Below are 18,013 nucleotides of genomic sequence, written 5' to 3' on the forward strand. Positions count from 1 at the left end.
AAACCCCATCTCTACTAAAAATACAAAAATTAGCCAGGCATGGTGGGGGTGCCTGTAGTCCCAGCTACTCAGGAGGCTGAGGCAGGAGAATCGCTTCAACCCAGGAGGCGGAGGTTGCAATGAGCTGAGATCGTACCACTGCACTCCAGCCTGAGTGACAGAGCAAGACCCATCTCAAAAAAAAAAAAAAATTACAATGGGAAGAAATGGGGGCTATTTTCTGAGTCTTACGCAGGATCCCTGCCCTACCACCTTTCAATATCTCCTGGAATTTTTATTCTTTTATTCTCCTAGGGATAGAGGTAGCAGTAGGGAGATCATTATAATTTTTTAAAAGTATTTAATACATTTTTTTGTTTTTGAGACGGAGTCTCGCTCTGTCACCCAGGCTGGAGTGCAGTGGCGCGATCTCAGCTCCCTGCAACTTCTGCCTCCCGGGTTCACGCCATTCTCCCGCCTCAGCCTCCCGAGTAGCTGGGACTACAGGCGCCCACTACCATGCCCAGCTAATTTTTGTATTTTTAGTAGAGCCAGGGTTTCGCCATGTTGGCCAGGCTGGTTTCGAACTCCTGACCTCGTGATCCACCTGCCTCAGCCTCCCGAAGTGCTGGGATTCCAGGCGTGAGCTGCTGTGTCCGGCAATAAAGCTTTTAATAAAATGTTTCATATTATGGTACGCACTTTATCCCTCCCCCACCCCAAAATGATGCCTAAAAAGTAACAGGAAGCTTTTCAGGTTTTTAACAAAACAATATGGGTTGGGGGGAATGATGTAACCAAAGGTCACAGTTTCCACATAGCAAAAAGCAATGCACTAGGATAGGACTTCCAGATGCAAAGCTGTAACCATGAAGATTTAAAAATACTAGTCCTCCAAAATTGGAAGTCTAAAATTTAGATAAATTTCTCTGTGAACTGTCAAAAGTCATTACTACACTAAATTTGTTGGGAATTTTTTATGAATAAATTATACAATTACCATGCGATTTTCTACATTCCACAGCAGTGGTTATCCAGCTTCAGCAGGCATCAGGCTGACCTGGAGGGCTTGTTAAAACAGACTGCTCAGGCCTACCCTGGAATTTCTGATACCACGTCTGAGGTAACATCCAATAATGTAAACCTCTAACAATGTCCTAGGTGCCGCTGCTGCTGCTGGCCGAGGAACCACACTTTCAGAACAGTGCTCTGTGGCAGCTAGAGTGTGTCCAAGAGAACGGTAAACTGGCAGAATAGGTCAAGATTTCTAGGCCAAGAAAATGATTTGAATATTTACAACTAAGAGCAATAGTTGTTTGCTTCCTCCTGAGAGAAACTAAATGACTGGGTTTGTAACGATCTGTGTGTGTCTCTGTGTTCGCCCACATTTGGAAAATGTACTAAGAAACTTGAACACAATATTACTAAGAAGTTGCAACTGTGGGTCGGGCGCGGTGGCTCAAGCCTGTAATCCCAGCTCTTGGGAGGCCGAGACGGGCGGATCAGGAGGTCAGGAGATCGAGACCATCCTGGCTAACACGGTGAAACCCCATCTCTACTAAAAAAAAATACAAAAAACTAGCCGGACGTGGTGGTGGGCGCCTGTAGTCCCAGCTACTCGGGAGGCTGAGGCAGGAGAATGGCATAAACCCGGGAGGCGGAACTTGCAGTGAGCTGAGATCCGGCCACTGCACTCCAGCCTGGGTGACAGAGCAAGACTCCGTCTCAAAAAAAAAAGAGGTTGCAACTGTGATATAGTTGTATGTTGCAGGAAGGTTTCTTCCTCCAGAAAAATGTGAGAATAAAAAATAATTCAAACCTTTGATACGTACTCTAATAAAATAACAAGTTAAGCAAAGTGGAAAGTTACGTGTCATACCAAGACCTCTGGAAATGAAAAGAACTGCCTTTTGGACATGGCAGCATAATGTAAGACAGCAAGACATCGACTACATTCTGCAAAGACCACCCCTGCTCACAGAAGCACAGGTTTTGTGAAATAATTAAGTACTATGTATTCTAAATAATAAAATTCTTTTACCTTGAAATTAAGTAATGGCTGTTAGATGACCTAGTATGTTAGTTTAAGTAACTCAGGTTTATGCTAGAAAGTCATCATGCATATATTTCATAAGTAATCCTTTGTTTAAAGAAAGAAAATAAATCCGTGATGAAACTGGCCTTGAATTATCTGCTGAACAGGGACAGGAAATCAGACTGACTATACTGAGTAAACCCAGGTAAGTAAAATTTAGGAGCTTTCAAATATATGGGCTCAGTGGCATCACAAAAAGGAGATTTATTAAAAATGAGCAGTCACAAGGTGACATTTAAATGTTGATATTTCTAAAACTTTTGATAGTATTTTAATTCAAAATATACTTTGGTATAATATATACTAACACAGCCCATAAAATGTGACTATGCTGGTAATGAAAATGGGAAAAGTTGGTAACACGGATCATAAATGAGTATCAATCCAAAAGTTTCTATATTAGGGTAAAAAAAGAATTTGGTCAAATAAGGGTTAAAATTGACCACATTCATGATTTTGAAAGGCTCCTGTTCCTTCAGATGAAATAAGCTAAACTGTCTCTATTGTTATTTTGTCTGGTATCAGTTGCCATGTGAAATGTTAGACAATGAGCTCCAGGAGACAGGCTGTAGTCCTGGATCCTATTGCTCACTAAAAGGTACCAAGGCTCCTTAAGGATAACCGCTTTGTTAGGAGAGGGGAAAACAAGATGAACCTAGAAAATCTTTTTATTTTTGGAATATAATTTCCAGGTTATCAGTAGTAATCAACGTTGGAATAGGAAAGAAGTTTTGCCACACACGGTTTAAGCAATGATACGCGAGTGTGGAATGCAGCAAGTACAGTCAGTTGTCAACATTCTGAATCTCTCAGATTCATAAAGATCCTAAAAAGAAAAGGTAATATGAAGGGTACTATGAAAAAATCAATACGTATTATGGAAAAACCCCCTTCTTGTGTGAAAAAAGGAGTAGAGAGGCCAGGCGCGGTGGCTCAAGATATCAAGACCATCCTGGTCAACACTGTGAAACCCTATCTCTACTAAGAATACAAAAATTAGTGGCCAGGCGTGGTGGCTCACGCTTGTAATCCCAACACTTTGGGAGGCCGAGGTGGGTGGATCACTAGGTCAGGAGTTCAAGACCAGCCTGGCCAACATGGTGAAACCCCATCACTACTTAAAATACAAAAACTAGCTGGGCGTGGTCGGAGACACCTATAATTCCAGTTACTTGGGAGGCTGAGGCAGGAGAATCATTTGAACCCGGGAAGTGGAGGTTGCAGTGAGCCGAGATCACGCCATTGCACTCCAGCCTGGGCGACAGGGCGAGACTCCATCTCAAAATAAATAAATAAATAAATAAAATTAGCCGGGAGTGGTGGTGCACACCTGAAGCCCCAGCTACTCAGGAGGCTGAGGCAGGAGAATCGCTTGAACCCAAGAGGCGGAGGTTGCAGTAAGCCACGATCATACCACTATACTCCAGCCTGGGCAACAAAGTGACACTCTATCTCAAAAAAAAAAAAGAAAAAGAAAAGAAAAGAAAAGAAAGGAGTGGATAATCAAGGCACAGATAGATTCTACTGGAAATGCCTTTAAGTTCTCTTTGTCATTCTTATGTGAGAAAAGAAGGAAGTGTGTACTAACTACAAGTATTATGGTAAAACAGCAAAATTAACAAACCTAGGACGGTCACTGTTGATCTGACCACAAGAATGTTTGCAGTTCCTCGTGTTACTAAACACTGTCTTCACAAGCAAGATAAGCAACTGAACAAGTAATAGTCTTTTAAAAGTAGGTACTAGAAACAAATACACCAGTGAGAAATAGAGCCCTGTTTCTGGTATAACAATTTTGGGTAAAAAGCCCCAGTCCTCAGGATAGGAGTGAGGACAAGATAATTGAGCTCTGGATACACAATGGGATTTCTGCACTCCGGATCCTTACCACACCTATTAGGAGGACATATGAAGGCTTTTTTATTTTCCAGTATAACTTAAGGAGGGGTGCAGCTGAGGCAAGGCCAGTCTAAAAGGGCTTGCTAACATCAAACTCTAGCCATGTACATATCCATGGTATGTCTAGCGCATCATATCCTAGGAACATAACTTTCTTCTTTGCTTATTGCCACCCCCAAAATGTGTGTGTTTTTTTTTTTTTTTTTTTGGATACAGGGTCTGTGTCGCCCAGTGCAGTGGCACAATCTTGGCTCACTGCAACCTCCACCTCTGCGGTTCGAGCAATTCTCCCACCTCAGCCTCCCTAGTAGCTAGAACTAACTTAGAGGTGCACGCCACCACTCCTGGCAAATTTTTGTATTTTTTGGTAGAGATGGGGTTTCACCATGTTGGTCAGGCTGGTCTTGAACTCCTGACTTCAAGTGATCCGCCTGCCTCAGCCTCCCAAAGTGCTGGGATTACAGGCATGAGCCACCACGCCCAGCCCCTTTTCATTTTTTAATAGACTGATGTCGAAAGTATTCAATTTGGTCACCCCATATCATACGGGGTTAAATTAACTAAGGCCAATTATTTACTTACTGAGACCCTTTGGAAAAAGAGTTACCTGGTTAAGGTGAGAGCAGTGCTTCTTAAGCTGAAATGCAAATGCAGATTCTTATTCTGAGACGAGGCCTGCAATTCTGCATTTCTCACAAGGGCCGGCGAACCCATATGGCATGCCATAGAACCGGCTGTGAAAAACTACTACCCTCCAAAATAACTTTTAGAGTAAAGGAGCAAATTCTATTTTTTTTTTTTTTAAACCCAAAAAACAAAAAACAGTCTCACTCTGTGGCCCAGGCTTGAGTGCAGTGGTGCAATCTCAGCTCACTGCAACCTCCAGCTCCCAGGTTCAAGTGATTCTCATGCCTCAGCCTCCCAAGTAGCTGGGATTACAGGCACAAATCACCACACCTGGCTTAAAGTAGCAAATTCTAAGGAAGTATTTTTCAAGTGGTTCTTAACCACCTGCACCTAGTACTGTCAGGATGCTTGTTAAAAATGTAGTTTAATGGACTCCACTCCAGATCTCAATCTCTCTAGGAATCAGACCCAGGGATGCGCATTTTTTTAAAAAAGTGCCCCAGGTGATTTTATGCACAACACCAAAGCCTGAGAAGCAATATGCTACAGCTTGTCACTTGATAATGGATGGCCAGAAGCCACCAATTTTCTAGGCTAAAAGAAGCATAACCACATTATCTGACTAAGATTTTCCTTACACAAGTGAGACTTATGTAACTACCAAAGTTGGAAACACAGGATAAACAGAAAGCCTCCTTCACTCCATATAAGGTTTAACATTTTTATTCCTTTTATTATAATCAATGAATCTATTGTGAAAGTTTCCAAATACCTAGAAACTGACATTTATTTTGAGAGACAAACTCTTAGCACATGTAACATCATCCCTTATCCTCTATGACACCAATTTAAAAAGTTCTGAATGCTTGACGTTTTCACACCAAAGAGAAGCATACTCACTAGTATTATCCTTGAGAATGTTCTGACTGAATTCTACATATCACTGAAACCACCGGGGTCCCCACTGAAACCAGTTACTTTATAGTGCAGTCAGGTGTCACTATTTCCAAAGCCATGAAAGTGAAGAGGCTCTCAATCACTTCTTTTCGCCTTCTCATTCACCCATCCATTCATTCAACACACACTCAAAAGTTATACGCCAACAAACTGGATAACTCAGAAGAAACGCATAAATTCCTAGGAACATACAACCTGCCAAGACTGAATCATGAAGAAACAAAATCTGAACAGATTAATGAGTAAGGACTGAATTAGTAATAGTCTCTCACCAAAGAAAAACCATGGTTTCACTGCTGAATTCTGCCAAACATATGAGGAACTAGTAACAATCTTTCTCAAACTCTTTAAAAAAACTGAAGAGAAGGGAATACTTCCAAACTCAGTTTACGAGGCCAGCATTACCCTGATACCAAAGCCAGACACAAAACATAAAAATACAAAAGCCACTATCAATGATGAACACGGATGCAAAAATCTTCAACAAAATGTAACACAGCAAGAAGGCCCTCACTAGATGGCAGCACCTAGATCTTGATCTTTCCAACCTCCAAAATTGCGAGCCAACAAATTTCCACCCAATATAAACTACTCAGTCTGTGGTATGCTGTAATAGCAGCACAAAATGGACGAAGACACCACTCTAATCCCTGGAACTGTGAATACAGGATCTCATACCCCGAGTATCTTCCTTATGTGGAAGAGGGGATTTTGCAGATGTCATGAAGTTTACTAATCAGTTGACTTTAGAATTAATCAAAACAGGCACAATCTTGGTAAACCCAGTCTCATCACATGAACGCTGTGGATAGCAGCAGCAGAGGAAGTCTGAGAAATTGGAAGCATGAGAAGTGCTTGATGACACACCAATGCTGGCTTGAGGATAGACAGGACCATGTTGTAAGAATGCAGGTGGCCTCCAGGACCTGACAGTGGCCTGACGCTGACAACCAGAAAGGAAACGAGAACCTCAGTTTTATAACCACAAAGACTGAATTCTGCCAAAACTTGAATGAGCTTGGAAGCAAACTGTTCCCCAAAGCCTCCAGGTAAGAGCCCAGCCTGCCAACACATTAATTTCAGTCTTGCGGAACCCTGAGTTCAGCTGAGTCCAGACTCCTAACCTATGGAACTATAATAAATGGGTGGTGTTTTAAGCTGTTAAATTTGTAATAACTTGCTACTTAGCAACAGAAAACTAATATACTTCCTTCAAGAAGCTGCCAATCTAGTAGAAGAAAAGATGATATTGTGTACTGTGACAATAGAAAAATGTGCACAGGGTGTTAGGGAAACAGTAACTGCCTAACTGGGGAGGAGATGGTAGAGAGAAAAAGAAGAGAATTTAAAAAGAGATGGCCATGAGAAATACGTGAGTTAACAATGAGGAAGTTAGTCTAAACAAAAGTAGAACATAAATGAAAAGTGAATAAATCGTAAACGTACAATTCAATTTTTAAAAAGTAAAACATGAACAACCATATAATCACCACCAAGGTCATGAAACAGAGTATTTCCAATACTTCAGAAATACATCCCTGACTCCCAACACAAAGCCCCCTTTCCTAATCACAGCCTTTTGCTCCTCCCCTAGAGGGAACCATCATCCTGATTTTTATGGTAATTATTTCCTTTTCTTCGTACTTTTAGCACTTACATATTTTTTTGTTTGTGAACTTTACTAAATATATTTGTACTATATATATTATGCTTCACACTTCACTTTCTCGACATTATGTTTCTAAGGTTCATTCCTGCAACTGCATATAGTTATAGCTCATTCATTTTCTTATTTTTTTTTTGAGATGGAGTCTCACTCTGTCACCCAGGCTAGAGTGCTGTGTGGTGTGATCTCAGTTCACTGCAACCTCCGCCTCCCAGGTTCAAGCGATTCTCCTGCCTCAGCCTCCTGAGTACCTAAAATTACAGGCGTCTGCCACCACGCCCAGATAACTTTTTGTATTTTTAGTAGAGATGGGGTTTCACCATGTTGGTCAGGCTGGTCTCGAACTCCTGACCTTGTGATCCCCCCGCCTCAGCCTCCCAAAGTGCTGGGATTACAGGCGTGAGCCACCACACCCAGCCAGCTCATTCATTGCCACACAACTGATTTATCCATTCTACTGGTGATCGTCACTCAAGTTGTTTCTATTTTGTCAAATATGAATAATGCTATGGACAGTCTTATACATGCTATATATCCTGGTATACATACACACAACTTTCTCTGAGGGATATATCTCAGAGTGGAATTTCTGGGTCACAGAACATGTATAAATATATGTATTTATATGTATTATATGTATGTTAAACCTTCCTGGATCGTTCCAAAGCATTTTCAAAGTTGAGGCACCAGTTCACACTCCCACAAGCTCCCACAGCATCGTGTGAGAGTCTCCACTGCTCCACGTTCTATCCAGTACTTGGAATCATCAACTTTTATAGTACCCACTGTGGTTTTATTTTCTATTCTCTTGATTACTGATGAGGTTGAGCACCTTTTCAAATATTTATTGGCCATTTGGAATTCCTCTTTAGTAAAGTACTAGTTCAAGTGTTTTCTCAGTTTTCTACCAGGTTGTCTTTTTCTTGTTTGTAGAAATTCTATAAATATTCTGGATATAATCTGTTGCATTTATTGGAAATCTTAAGAAGACTGTGGCTGACCTTCCCACTCTCTATGATACGAAAATCATTTTTTAAAAACTGTGGGGTTTTTTTGTTTTTTGTTTTTTTGAGACAGAGTCTCACTCTGTCGCCCAGGCTGGAGTGGAGTATAGTGGGGTGATCAGTGTGATCTCAGCTCACTGCAACCTCCACCACCAGGGTTCAAGTGATTCTCCTGCCTCAGCCTCCCGAGTAGCTGAGTTTACAAACACCTGCCGGCACACCTGGCTAATTTTTTTTTTTTTTTTTGTAGTTTTAGTAGAAACGGGTTTCACCATCATGGCCAGGCTCGTCTTGAACTCCTGACCTCAGGATCCACCCACTTCGGCCTCCCTAAGTGCTGGGATTACAGGCGTAAGCCACTGCACCCAGCCTGTTTGTTCTTTTTGTTTGTTTGCTTTAACGGAGTCTTACTCTGTCACCCAGGATGGAGTGCGGTAATGCAATCTCGGCTCACTGCAACCTCTGCCTCCCGGGTTAAGCAATTCTGCCTCAGCCTCCCGAGTAGCTGAGGCTGGGATTACAGGCACGCGTCACCACTGCCGGCTAATTTTTGTATTTTTAGTAGAGATGGGGCTTGGCCATGTTGGACAGGGTGGTCTCAAACTCCTGACCTCAGGTGATCCACCCACCTCGACCTCACAAAGTGCTGGGATTACAGGCATGAGCCACACCACACCTAGTCAAAAACCTGTTTTTAATGGGAAAATCTATTACCCAGTCTTTAAATAAGAAGTAAGTTAAACCAGTTTAAATCCAAGGTTTAAGACTTCCTTCAAACAATAAAAATTTAGAAATTGTGAAAAGCAAAGAAGTTAAAAGTGAATAAAGAAATGCTTTAAATTTTTAGGACTAATTTGATTCTAAAATTAGTTGCACCTCATTTGATATTGCCAGCTGCTTCCAGAATTCAAAATAATATTCCTTTGTGTGAATTACCACATTGACCATACATTTTTCCCAAGCACAACTGGGATATTTCACAAATGAATTGCAAAGAATGAGAAACACGTATATAGCCATACCACTTAAAGTCATACTTGATGTTATAATATGAAGTAACGTTAACCATCCAGCTCCCAAATACAGCCACTGTAAAAGGAACTGGAACCTGGGAAATCCTTGGCCCCAACACTGCTGCCACTCCCCTACCCTCAACACTGGTCTGATGGTCATCTACGGTTCATCTTCTTGCCTCCCCTAAAGAAACCATCCTACTACCTCCCCTTCCCTTTTAAAAACAATCCCGGGGAGTCTAACATACTGTCCAACATAACTTCTGGCAGTGATGAGAAAGTTCTATTATCTGTGCTGTCCGACATGACAGAGAGGAGGTGGGTCCAAGGTACTGTCCAAAATGACATATGTGGCTAGTAAGCACTCGAAATGTGGCTACTGCAAATGAAGAATCGAGTTTTACATTTCTATTTTAATAACCACTTACGGCTAGTTGCTACCATACTAGACAGCACAGTTATAGAAAAATTCATAGTGCATATACTGCGACTGTTACAAAATAGACATAAACAAGGATCCAAGAAAAAACACAATCTCAAATTAAGACCTGGTACTCTAGTCCGTATTTCCAAGACTAATGAAACCATAATTTTGTGAGTTACAGACTGACGCCTTGGAAAATTAAGTGGCATTTTAGCAGTCCTCATCCTTCTTACCTAGAAAGTATTAATTTCTTGAAAATTTTCTCATAGCTCCAATAACACTGCATTACTTTGGTTTACCTGCTACATGTCAATTTGTTTCCTTTTTTTGTGTGTAATCTCAGTCCACCTCCCCACAGCATCCTGCTCTCACCTGTAGGCTTTACCCCAATGTTGAGTCTTTGGTTGCTTGTTTTCTGTATTTCATTCAAGCGTTTTCTTCAAGCTTCAGCTATGACTCTTATTTGCCTTCTGTAAAACAGTATCCCCTCACTATATAACCTTAAGAATACCATTTAAACTGAGATTGCTTCTCTTTTATTTTTATTTATTTATTTTTTGAGACAGGGTCTCACTCTGTTGCCCACACTGGAGAGCAGTGGCACCATCTCCACTCACTGCAGACTCAGTCTCCCACCTCAGCTTCCCAGGTAGCTGCGACTACAGGTGCATTCCACCAAAACTAATTTTCATATTTTTTTAAGAGATGAGGTTTGCAATGTTGCCTAGGCTGATCTCCAACACCTGGGCTCAAGCGATCCACCCGCCTCAGCCTTCCAAAGTGTTAAAGTGCTGGGATTACAGGCGTGAGCCACTGCACCCAGCTTCAGATTGCTTCTCATTTGTGAAATAACTCAGAAGGTCACTATGGTTCCTTCCGGTTTTAGGATTTTTCTTTTCTTTTTCTTTTCTTTTTGAAATGGAGTCTAGCTCTGTTGCCCAGGCTGGAGTGCAGAGGTACCATCTCGGCTCACTGCAACCTCCGCCTCCCCGGCGCAAGCAATTCCCCTGCCTGCCTGCTGAGTAGCTGGGATTATAGGCGCCCGCCAATGGCAACCAGCTAATTTTTGTATTTTTAGTAGAGACGGGGTTTCACCGTGTTGGGCAGACTGGTCTCGAACCCCTGACCTCAGGTGATCTGCCTGCCTTGGCCTCCCAAAGTGCTGGGATTACAGGTGTGAGCCACTGCGCCTGGCCTAGTTTTAGGATTCTGTGAATTCTAGTACAGGCCTAGTTACTGAATCTTTTTTCTTTTTTCTGTTTTTGTTTTTTCCCAGACTGATTCCTCTTTCCACCTTTTAAAATGCTGGTATCTCCCTGAGTTGGCAGTGCCTACCTTTTCCATTCTCTATGTCCTTCCTCCAAGAATCTTATAAACTCTCACTATGATTCTCTTGAATTTATTCCACAGCCTTAACTTCACTCTACTCTACTTTTTTTGAGATGGAGTTTTGCTCTTGTTGCCCAGGCTGGAGTGCAATGGTGTGATCTTGGCTCACCACAACCTCCGCCTCCAGGGTTCAAGCAATTCTCCTGCCTCAGCCTCCCAAGTAGCTGGGATTACAGGTGCCCACCACCACACCCGGCTAATTCTTTGTATTTTTAGTAGAGAAGGGGTTTCACCATATTGGCCAGGCTGGTTTTGAGCTCCAGACCTTGGGTGATCCCGCCTCAGCCTCCCTAAGTGCTGGGATTACAGGCATGTGCCACCATGCCCAGCTAATTTTTTTGGATTTTTAGTAAAGACAGGGTCTCACCATGTTGGCCAGGCTGGTCTTGAACTCCTGACCTCGTGATCCACCCACCTCAGCGTCCCAAAGTCTCACTCTACATTCCAAAACTCTAGTTTCTATTTGTTTCTATTTGTCCCACATGATTCACTAGATATGCTACCAACCCTTCAAAGATATTGGGCAAACCAAAGAAATTATAGGAACCTAACTTGTCGGTATAATTATTGATCAATAACACAAGTTTTAGGGTCAAATGTATCAGAAACTGAATCCTAGTTCTGTCACCTATTAGCTGTGAGACCTTGATCAAATTAATCTCCTGAGCCTCAATTTTCTCACATGTAAAATGGGGTCAAAAACTCACTATGGTTGTTTTTGTCCATGTTTTATATATAATATATATATACACACACACACAGAGCTTAGCACAACACCTGGAATATGTTAAGACCTCAATAAATGTCAGCTACTATTATAAGCAATAGCATTACTATCTTTCTAGTCTTACAGTTTTAACAGTTATCTTGGACTCCTTCTGTCCTTTCTTAAATAAATTCAGTCAGCATTTATACATTTTCACTTCCCAGTATAATCTCAGTGTACCAGGATTTCATTCCCTCACAGCTTTCTACCATGCAGCTACCCAACCAGACTACTAGATTTAAAAATATTCATAAGGCCTCATGTTTGTGTCCTCTACATTACCCAGCATCATGCCTAAAACATAAAAGTTTAGCTATTATACAATTCAAACAGTCCTTCCACCTGTCTATCTCCCCATTATCCCCATTAAATACCTTGAGTTCTTTCAGGGCAGGGGATGTCTGGGTCCTCTTTGTACACTTTGTACACTGATAACTGCCAAAATCCTTTAGTCAAGAAATGTCTGTTGAATGAATGCTGACCTGTCTCTAAACCTATCAGCTATCTAGTTTCCTTATACGTGAAAGGCAGCTCTTATATTCGCTAATCCAATAATTTATTTTGACCAAATTGGTCTCACCACAGTATCATCGCGGGCGGTTTCACTGTACTAGTCAGGACCTTTTTATCATCAAAAAATTCTGGCCGGGTGCGGTGGCTCACGTCTATAATCCCAGCACTTTGGGAGGCCGAGGCAGGCGGATCACAAGGTCAGGAGATCGAGACCAGCCTGGCCAATATGCTGAAACCCTGTCTCTACTATATATATAAAAATTAGCCAGGCGTGGTGGCAGGTGCCTGTAATCCCAGCTACTCAGGAGGCTGAGGCAGGAGAATCGCTTGAACCTGGGAGGCAGAATTTGCACGCCACTGCACTCCAGCCTGGGCAACAGAGCAAGACTCCGTCTCAAAAACAAAAAAAATTTTTTACTCACCTTAAGCAGAAAGGAGAATTTACCAGCTCACAGAATTTGAAAGTACAGAGATAGCACTGACTTTAAGCATGGCAGCTGACCCAAAGGTACAAACACTGCCATCAGAAGTTGGTCTCACTGTCTCTGTCTTTGGGCTCTGCTTTCCACTTATTGGTAACTTCCAGGCTCACATCCTATTCTCTCAGCAACCCCAGGACTCAAAGCATGCCTCTTTCTCAATAGTTCAACAAAAAATTCAGTTACTTATCTGTGCTCATTGCAAAATGTGCCTACCTCTGAACAATCACTATGGCCAGAGCAATGGACTGTAGACTGACTGACCATGAGCTGGGCCTGAGTCACTGGCATACCCTATGTCAGGGTGGGGTTCACTTAACTGAGAGGGTGGTTCCCTAGGAAAATGGGAGTACGGTTACCAGAAGGGATTGAATGATGGACTGGCAAAATTAACTGATGTCCCTTATACTCTGACATTTTTTGCATGCTGTCCACCACTGCCTAAAATGGCTTTCCTTCTTGTTTCTGCTTGCCCAAATCCAAGTTCTATCCTTTCTGCTTCAAGAAGTCTTCTGTGACTTCTTGTCCACTGTATCAAGTCACCCATTCCCAAATAAATATTCCCCTTTTCCAAAAGATTAACCTTTTTCATTTTTCTTTCTTTCTTTTTTTTTTTTTTTGAGATAGCACTTACTCTGTCGCCCAGGCTGGAGCGCAGCGGCACAATCTCAGCTCACTGCAACCTCCGCCTCCTGGGTTCAAGTGAATCTTGTGCCTCTCACGTAGCTGGGATTACAAGCACCCGCCATCATACCTGGCTAATTTTTGTATTTTTAGTAGAGACTGGGTTTCACCATGTTGGCCAGATTGGTCTGGAACTTCCGATCTCAGGTGATCCGCCCACCTTGGCCTCCCAAAGTGCTGGGATTATAGGCGAGAGCCACCGGGCCCAGCCAGATTAACCTTTTAAAATAAACAGCACAGAAAGTCTCAAGAAAACGTTCCCAATAAATTCAAAATCATGTCTAATTATAAATATGGGTAATACATGCTGTTCCCTAGGATACGAATTCGAAGGACAACAGCTCTACCATGTACCCGCTGCACATGATGAGGGAACAGTATGTGAGGCAACTTTTACATATTAGCATTCAACTGATTTTACGTGGTTTCAAATTTCTATAAGGTCTAAGCTACCCAATAACTACCATAAGTTGGTCCCGAATGAATCAAAGTACCTGCCATAAAAACAGACTATGGAGTCACCTCAAACTGGAATAAAATCATGGCTAATACCCCTCCTCTGTCCTTTAGCCACAGATCTTTGAGCAAATCATTGAGTATCTCTAAATGCTGGTTTCCACCATCTGTAAAAACAGGAACAGCAATACCTATTTTTACAAGAAGAGGCTGCACGGTACAATGGAAAGAACAGAGTTAGATGAACCTGCCACTGATACTATATAGTCATAATAGCTATAATCCGGGCCAAAAATCTACCACTGATACCGTATAGTGGTAATAGCTACAACCTGGGCCAAAATTCTACCACTGATACCGTATAGTGGTAACAGCTACAACCTGGGCCAAAATTCTACTACTGATACCATATAGTGGTAATAGCTACAACCTGGGCCAAAATTCTACTACTGAGACCGTATAGTGGTAACAGCTACAACCTGGGCCAAAATTCTACCACTGATACCGTATAGTGGTAACAGCTACAACCTGGGCCAAAATTCTACTACTGATACCATATAGTGGTAATAGCTACAACCTGGGCCAAAATTCTACTACTGAGACCGTATAGTGGTAACAGCTACAGCCTGGGCCAAAATTCTACCACTGATACCGTATAGTGGTAACAGCTACAACCTGGGACAAAATTCTACCACTGAGACAGTATAGTGGTAACAGCCATGTGACTTTCTCTAGGTGATCCCTCACATGTAAAGTGGGGATAATATTTAATCCACAAATTGTTGTGTGCATTTAACAAGGCAATATATTTCAAAATATCTAACACAATGAATCACAAATAGTGAATACTCAATAAATGATGTCATCAGCATTATGTTTAAAACAATTCAGAGACTGGGTCATGACCCAGGTCTGCCAAATATTTTTTATATTTCATAAGCGATATTACTACATGTTAGAAACGAATCTAGTCCAATAGGTTATAAAATACCTTGTAATCTTTTTCTTTTTTGCACTTTTTGACCAGATAAAAAGTCAACCAAAAAATGTGGTTTCTATAGAAAACTATTAAAGTGTGGGCAACGCCATACTTAAAAACTCAGAGCACAGTAAGGAAAAACCTCTTTGGTATTACTTACTATTCTCCATCAATGCACTTGGATTTTCTTAAGTCAATAAAATACTTCTTAAGGACTCAACACGTTGCTCCTAGAACTACTGAAAAGCAGGTGAGATAATGAGCTCTATACACAGACTCCTGTAATTAACTTGTTCTTTAGCTTCAGGCTTGATGTATTAACACTGAAATGACTCACACCAATATGAAATCACTATACCATACAGCCATCTCCTAAACAGAAGCAGGAAATCTGGGGTATGAATGATAATTTTAGATGCTGTCTACCAGAACACACACAAAAGGCAAGTGGCTGTTCATATTTACCTTAGCAAGAAACTTTAATATAATTCACTAAAAAATATTCAGTTCAACTGTTTCCAAAAAGAGATTAAATAAGCAGGCATTTAATTTCTTCTATTTTAAGCTACAGCAAGTTTCTTTGGAAAGAACAGCTTCTTGATTTAGTTTAACAGTTCTGTTTATTTTTCCAAAATGAGTGAATCATATGTAATACTTATCAACTTTTAATGGCTGCAAAGCATAGAAAACGTGCTCAATCTAAGATTTTAAAATAAAATAAGACACCAAGCACTGCCGGCCGCAGTGGCTCACGCCTGTAATCCCAGCCTTTTGTGAGCTTGAGGCCGGAGGATAGCTTGAGCCCAGGAGTTGGAGACCAGCCTGGGCAACATAGCGAATCCCCATCTCTACAAAAAAATAAAAAAGTACAAAACATTGACTGGACGCGGTAGCTCACGCCTGTAATCACACACTTTGGGAGGCCGAGGCGGGCGAAATCACCTGAGGTCAGGAGTTCGAGACCAGCGTGGCCAACAAGGTGAACTCCCGTCTCTACTAAAAATCCAAAAATTAGCCGGGTATGGTGGCGGGCGCCTGTAGTCCCAGCTACTCGGGGAGCTGAGGTGGGAGGATCACCTGAGCCCGGCGGGCAGAGGTTGCAATGAGCCGAGATTGTGTCATTCCACTCCAGCCTGGGCCACAAGAGCAAGATACCGTCTCAAAAAAAAAAAAAAATACATATATATATACACACACACACAAAAGTAGCTGGGCGTGGTGGCGCGTGCCTGTAGTCCCAGCTACTTGGGAGGCTGCGGTGCAGGCTGCGGTGAGCACTGATGACCGCACTGCAAACATGATGAACAACGCAGGCAGCAGACACTGTTCCCTACAACTAAGAAAGCCAAATAATACCTACTTTCTTATCCTCTTTCCTGTTTTCGAAAACATACATAACACGAAGTAATGCTTTAAAAAGGAACAGCAAGCATAGATATGTTAGACTATCTTTTCTAAGGAGCTTTCTTCAACTTTTATTTTGCAGGACATGAGGAGTGGGAGAGGAAACTAAAGAGAGTCGGAAGGTGGGTTCTGGCTATTTTTACAAGTATATTTATTTTGTAAGTCAACTGGATGGAGGCGAAGAAGAGTTCCAGCGTCCGGGTTCACTTTAAACGCACCCGCAACACTTCTTTCGGGTTCAAGCACACACCCCAAAACTTATTTCGGGTTCAAGCACACACACACCCCCCTCAACACTTCGGGTTCACTTTAAACACACCCCCCAACACTTCTTTCGGGTTCAAACACACACACCCCAACACTTCTTTCGGGTTCAAACACACCCCAAAACTTACTTCGGGTTCAAGCACACACCCCCAACACCTCTTTCGGGTTCACTTTAAACACACCCCCCAACACTTCTTTCGGAAAACCGCCAGGGCTGAGACCGACCCTTCCCGGACAATGCAGCCCGCCCGGAGGCAGCCCTGCTGCTCGGATCTCTGAAGAGCTGGCGCTAACGTTCCCGTCTGGGCAGCTCCATTCGGCACCCCAAATCCGAAAGGGCCTGCAGAAACCGGGCGGGGCAAGGGTCCACCCTCCGCCGTGGCAGAAGTTGAGTTTCCTCAGAAAGACTAAAAAACCATCCATCAATCACTCCGGCGCCCTTCCCCGAGAGAGGCCGCCGCCCGCCGCCTCTCCCCAGGCTCGGGTCTGGCGCAGGCCCGCAGGGCTGGGGCCGTCCCCTTCTCCCCGTTACCCGGGTCCGGACCCGGCGCCTACAGGACGAGCTCCCGTAACTCCCCGCATCCGCCTCCCCGGGCCGCGGCGGCTCCCGGCGCCCGGTCTCCGGCGGGCAGAGGCGCCCCCCGCCCCGCTCACCCGCCCGGGTGGTGTCCGTCAGGTCGTGGTTGGCCGCTCCCCGGGGAAACTCCCTCAGTTTCCGGCCGCTCAGGCTCAGCACCCCGGTGACCGCCGCCTCTTCCAGGGCTCGATCGAGAGAGCGGCTCCACGAGCCCGGGCCAGAACCGGGGCCTGCCCCGGAGCTTGGGCCGCAGTGAACACCGGGGAGGTTACCTCCCGACGCTACGGTGCCAGAGTACTCGGCCGCCGCGGCCACAGCCACCAAGCCCGCGGCCGCCATTTCCCAGCCGACAACACTGGGCCCTCAGCTCGGCGCATGCGCGGCCGGACCGCTGGGTGGGCGGAGAAAGGGGCTCCCGGACCCCGCCGGTTCCCGTGACGGGCAGCAGCTCGGTGCCCCCCGGCGCAGCCCGGCGCTTGCCCCCGCCCACATGATGAGCTTTCCAAGGGGAATTAAAACGGACCTCACAAATCCGGAGCAGCCCCCTACTCCACCCTCCCAGGGGCATTTCTAAAATGCCTCTACAAAAACATCTTTCAGGCAACGCTCCGCAGCAAAACAACTCCGCCTTGCTCCCTCAGTGGTGGAGGATTAGACTAAGCATTAAATTAAGTTTTTTTTTTTGTTTTTTTTTTTTTTGAGACGGAGTCTCGCTCTGTCGCCCAGGCTGGAGTGCAGTGGCGCGATCTGGGCTCACCGCAAGCTCCAAGTCCCGGGTTCACGCCATTCTCCTGCCTCAGCCTCCCGAGCAGCTGGGACCACAGGTGCACGCCAT

The 18,013-nt window shown here is 43.6% G+C and overlaps 1 protein-coding gene across 6 annotated transcripts in view; it reads right to left on the bottom strand.

Moving 5' to 3' along the window:
- Positions 1-17,568, bottom strand: part of LRCH3 (leucine-rich repeats and calponin homology (CH) domain containing 3) — a 96,418-nt gene extending 78,850 nt beyond the window's left edge. For 4 of the 6 annotated variants that reach the window (XM_011961153.1, XM_011961152.1, XM_011961151.1 and 1 more), the window contains exon 1: positions 17,256-17,559. In XM_011961153.1, coding sequence (XP_011816543.1) covers positions 17,256-17,517 — 262 coding nt within the window. In that variant the 5' untranslated portion in view covers positions 17,518-17,559. Of the gene's footprint in view, positions 1-17,255 lie in introns of all 6 variants that reach the window. The other 2 variants (XM_011961155.1, XM_011961154.1) reach the window with 2 other exon arrangements.
- Positions 17,569-18,013: the final 445 nt, after the last annotated feature.

Source organism: Colobus angolensis, unplaced genomic scaffold (assembly GCF_000951035.1).
Source record: "Colobus angolensis palliatus isolate OR3802 unplaced genomic scaffold, Cang.pa_1.0 Scaffold54, whole genome shotgun sequence".
Lineage (NCBI taxonomy): Eukaryota > Metazoa > Chordata > Mammalia > Primates > Cercopithecidae > Colobus > Colobus angolensis.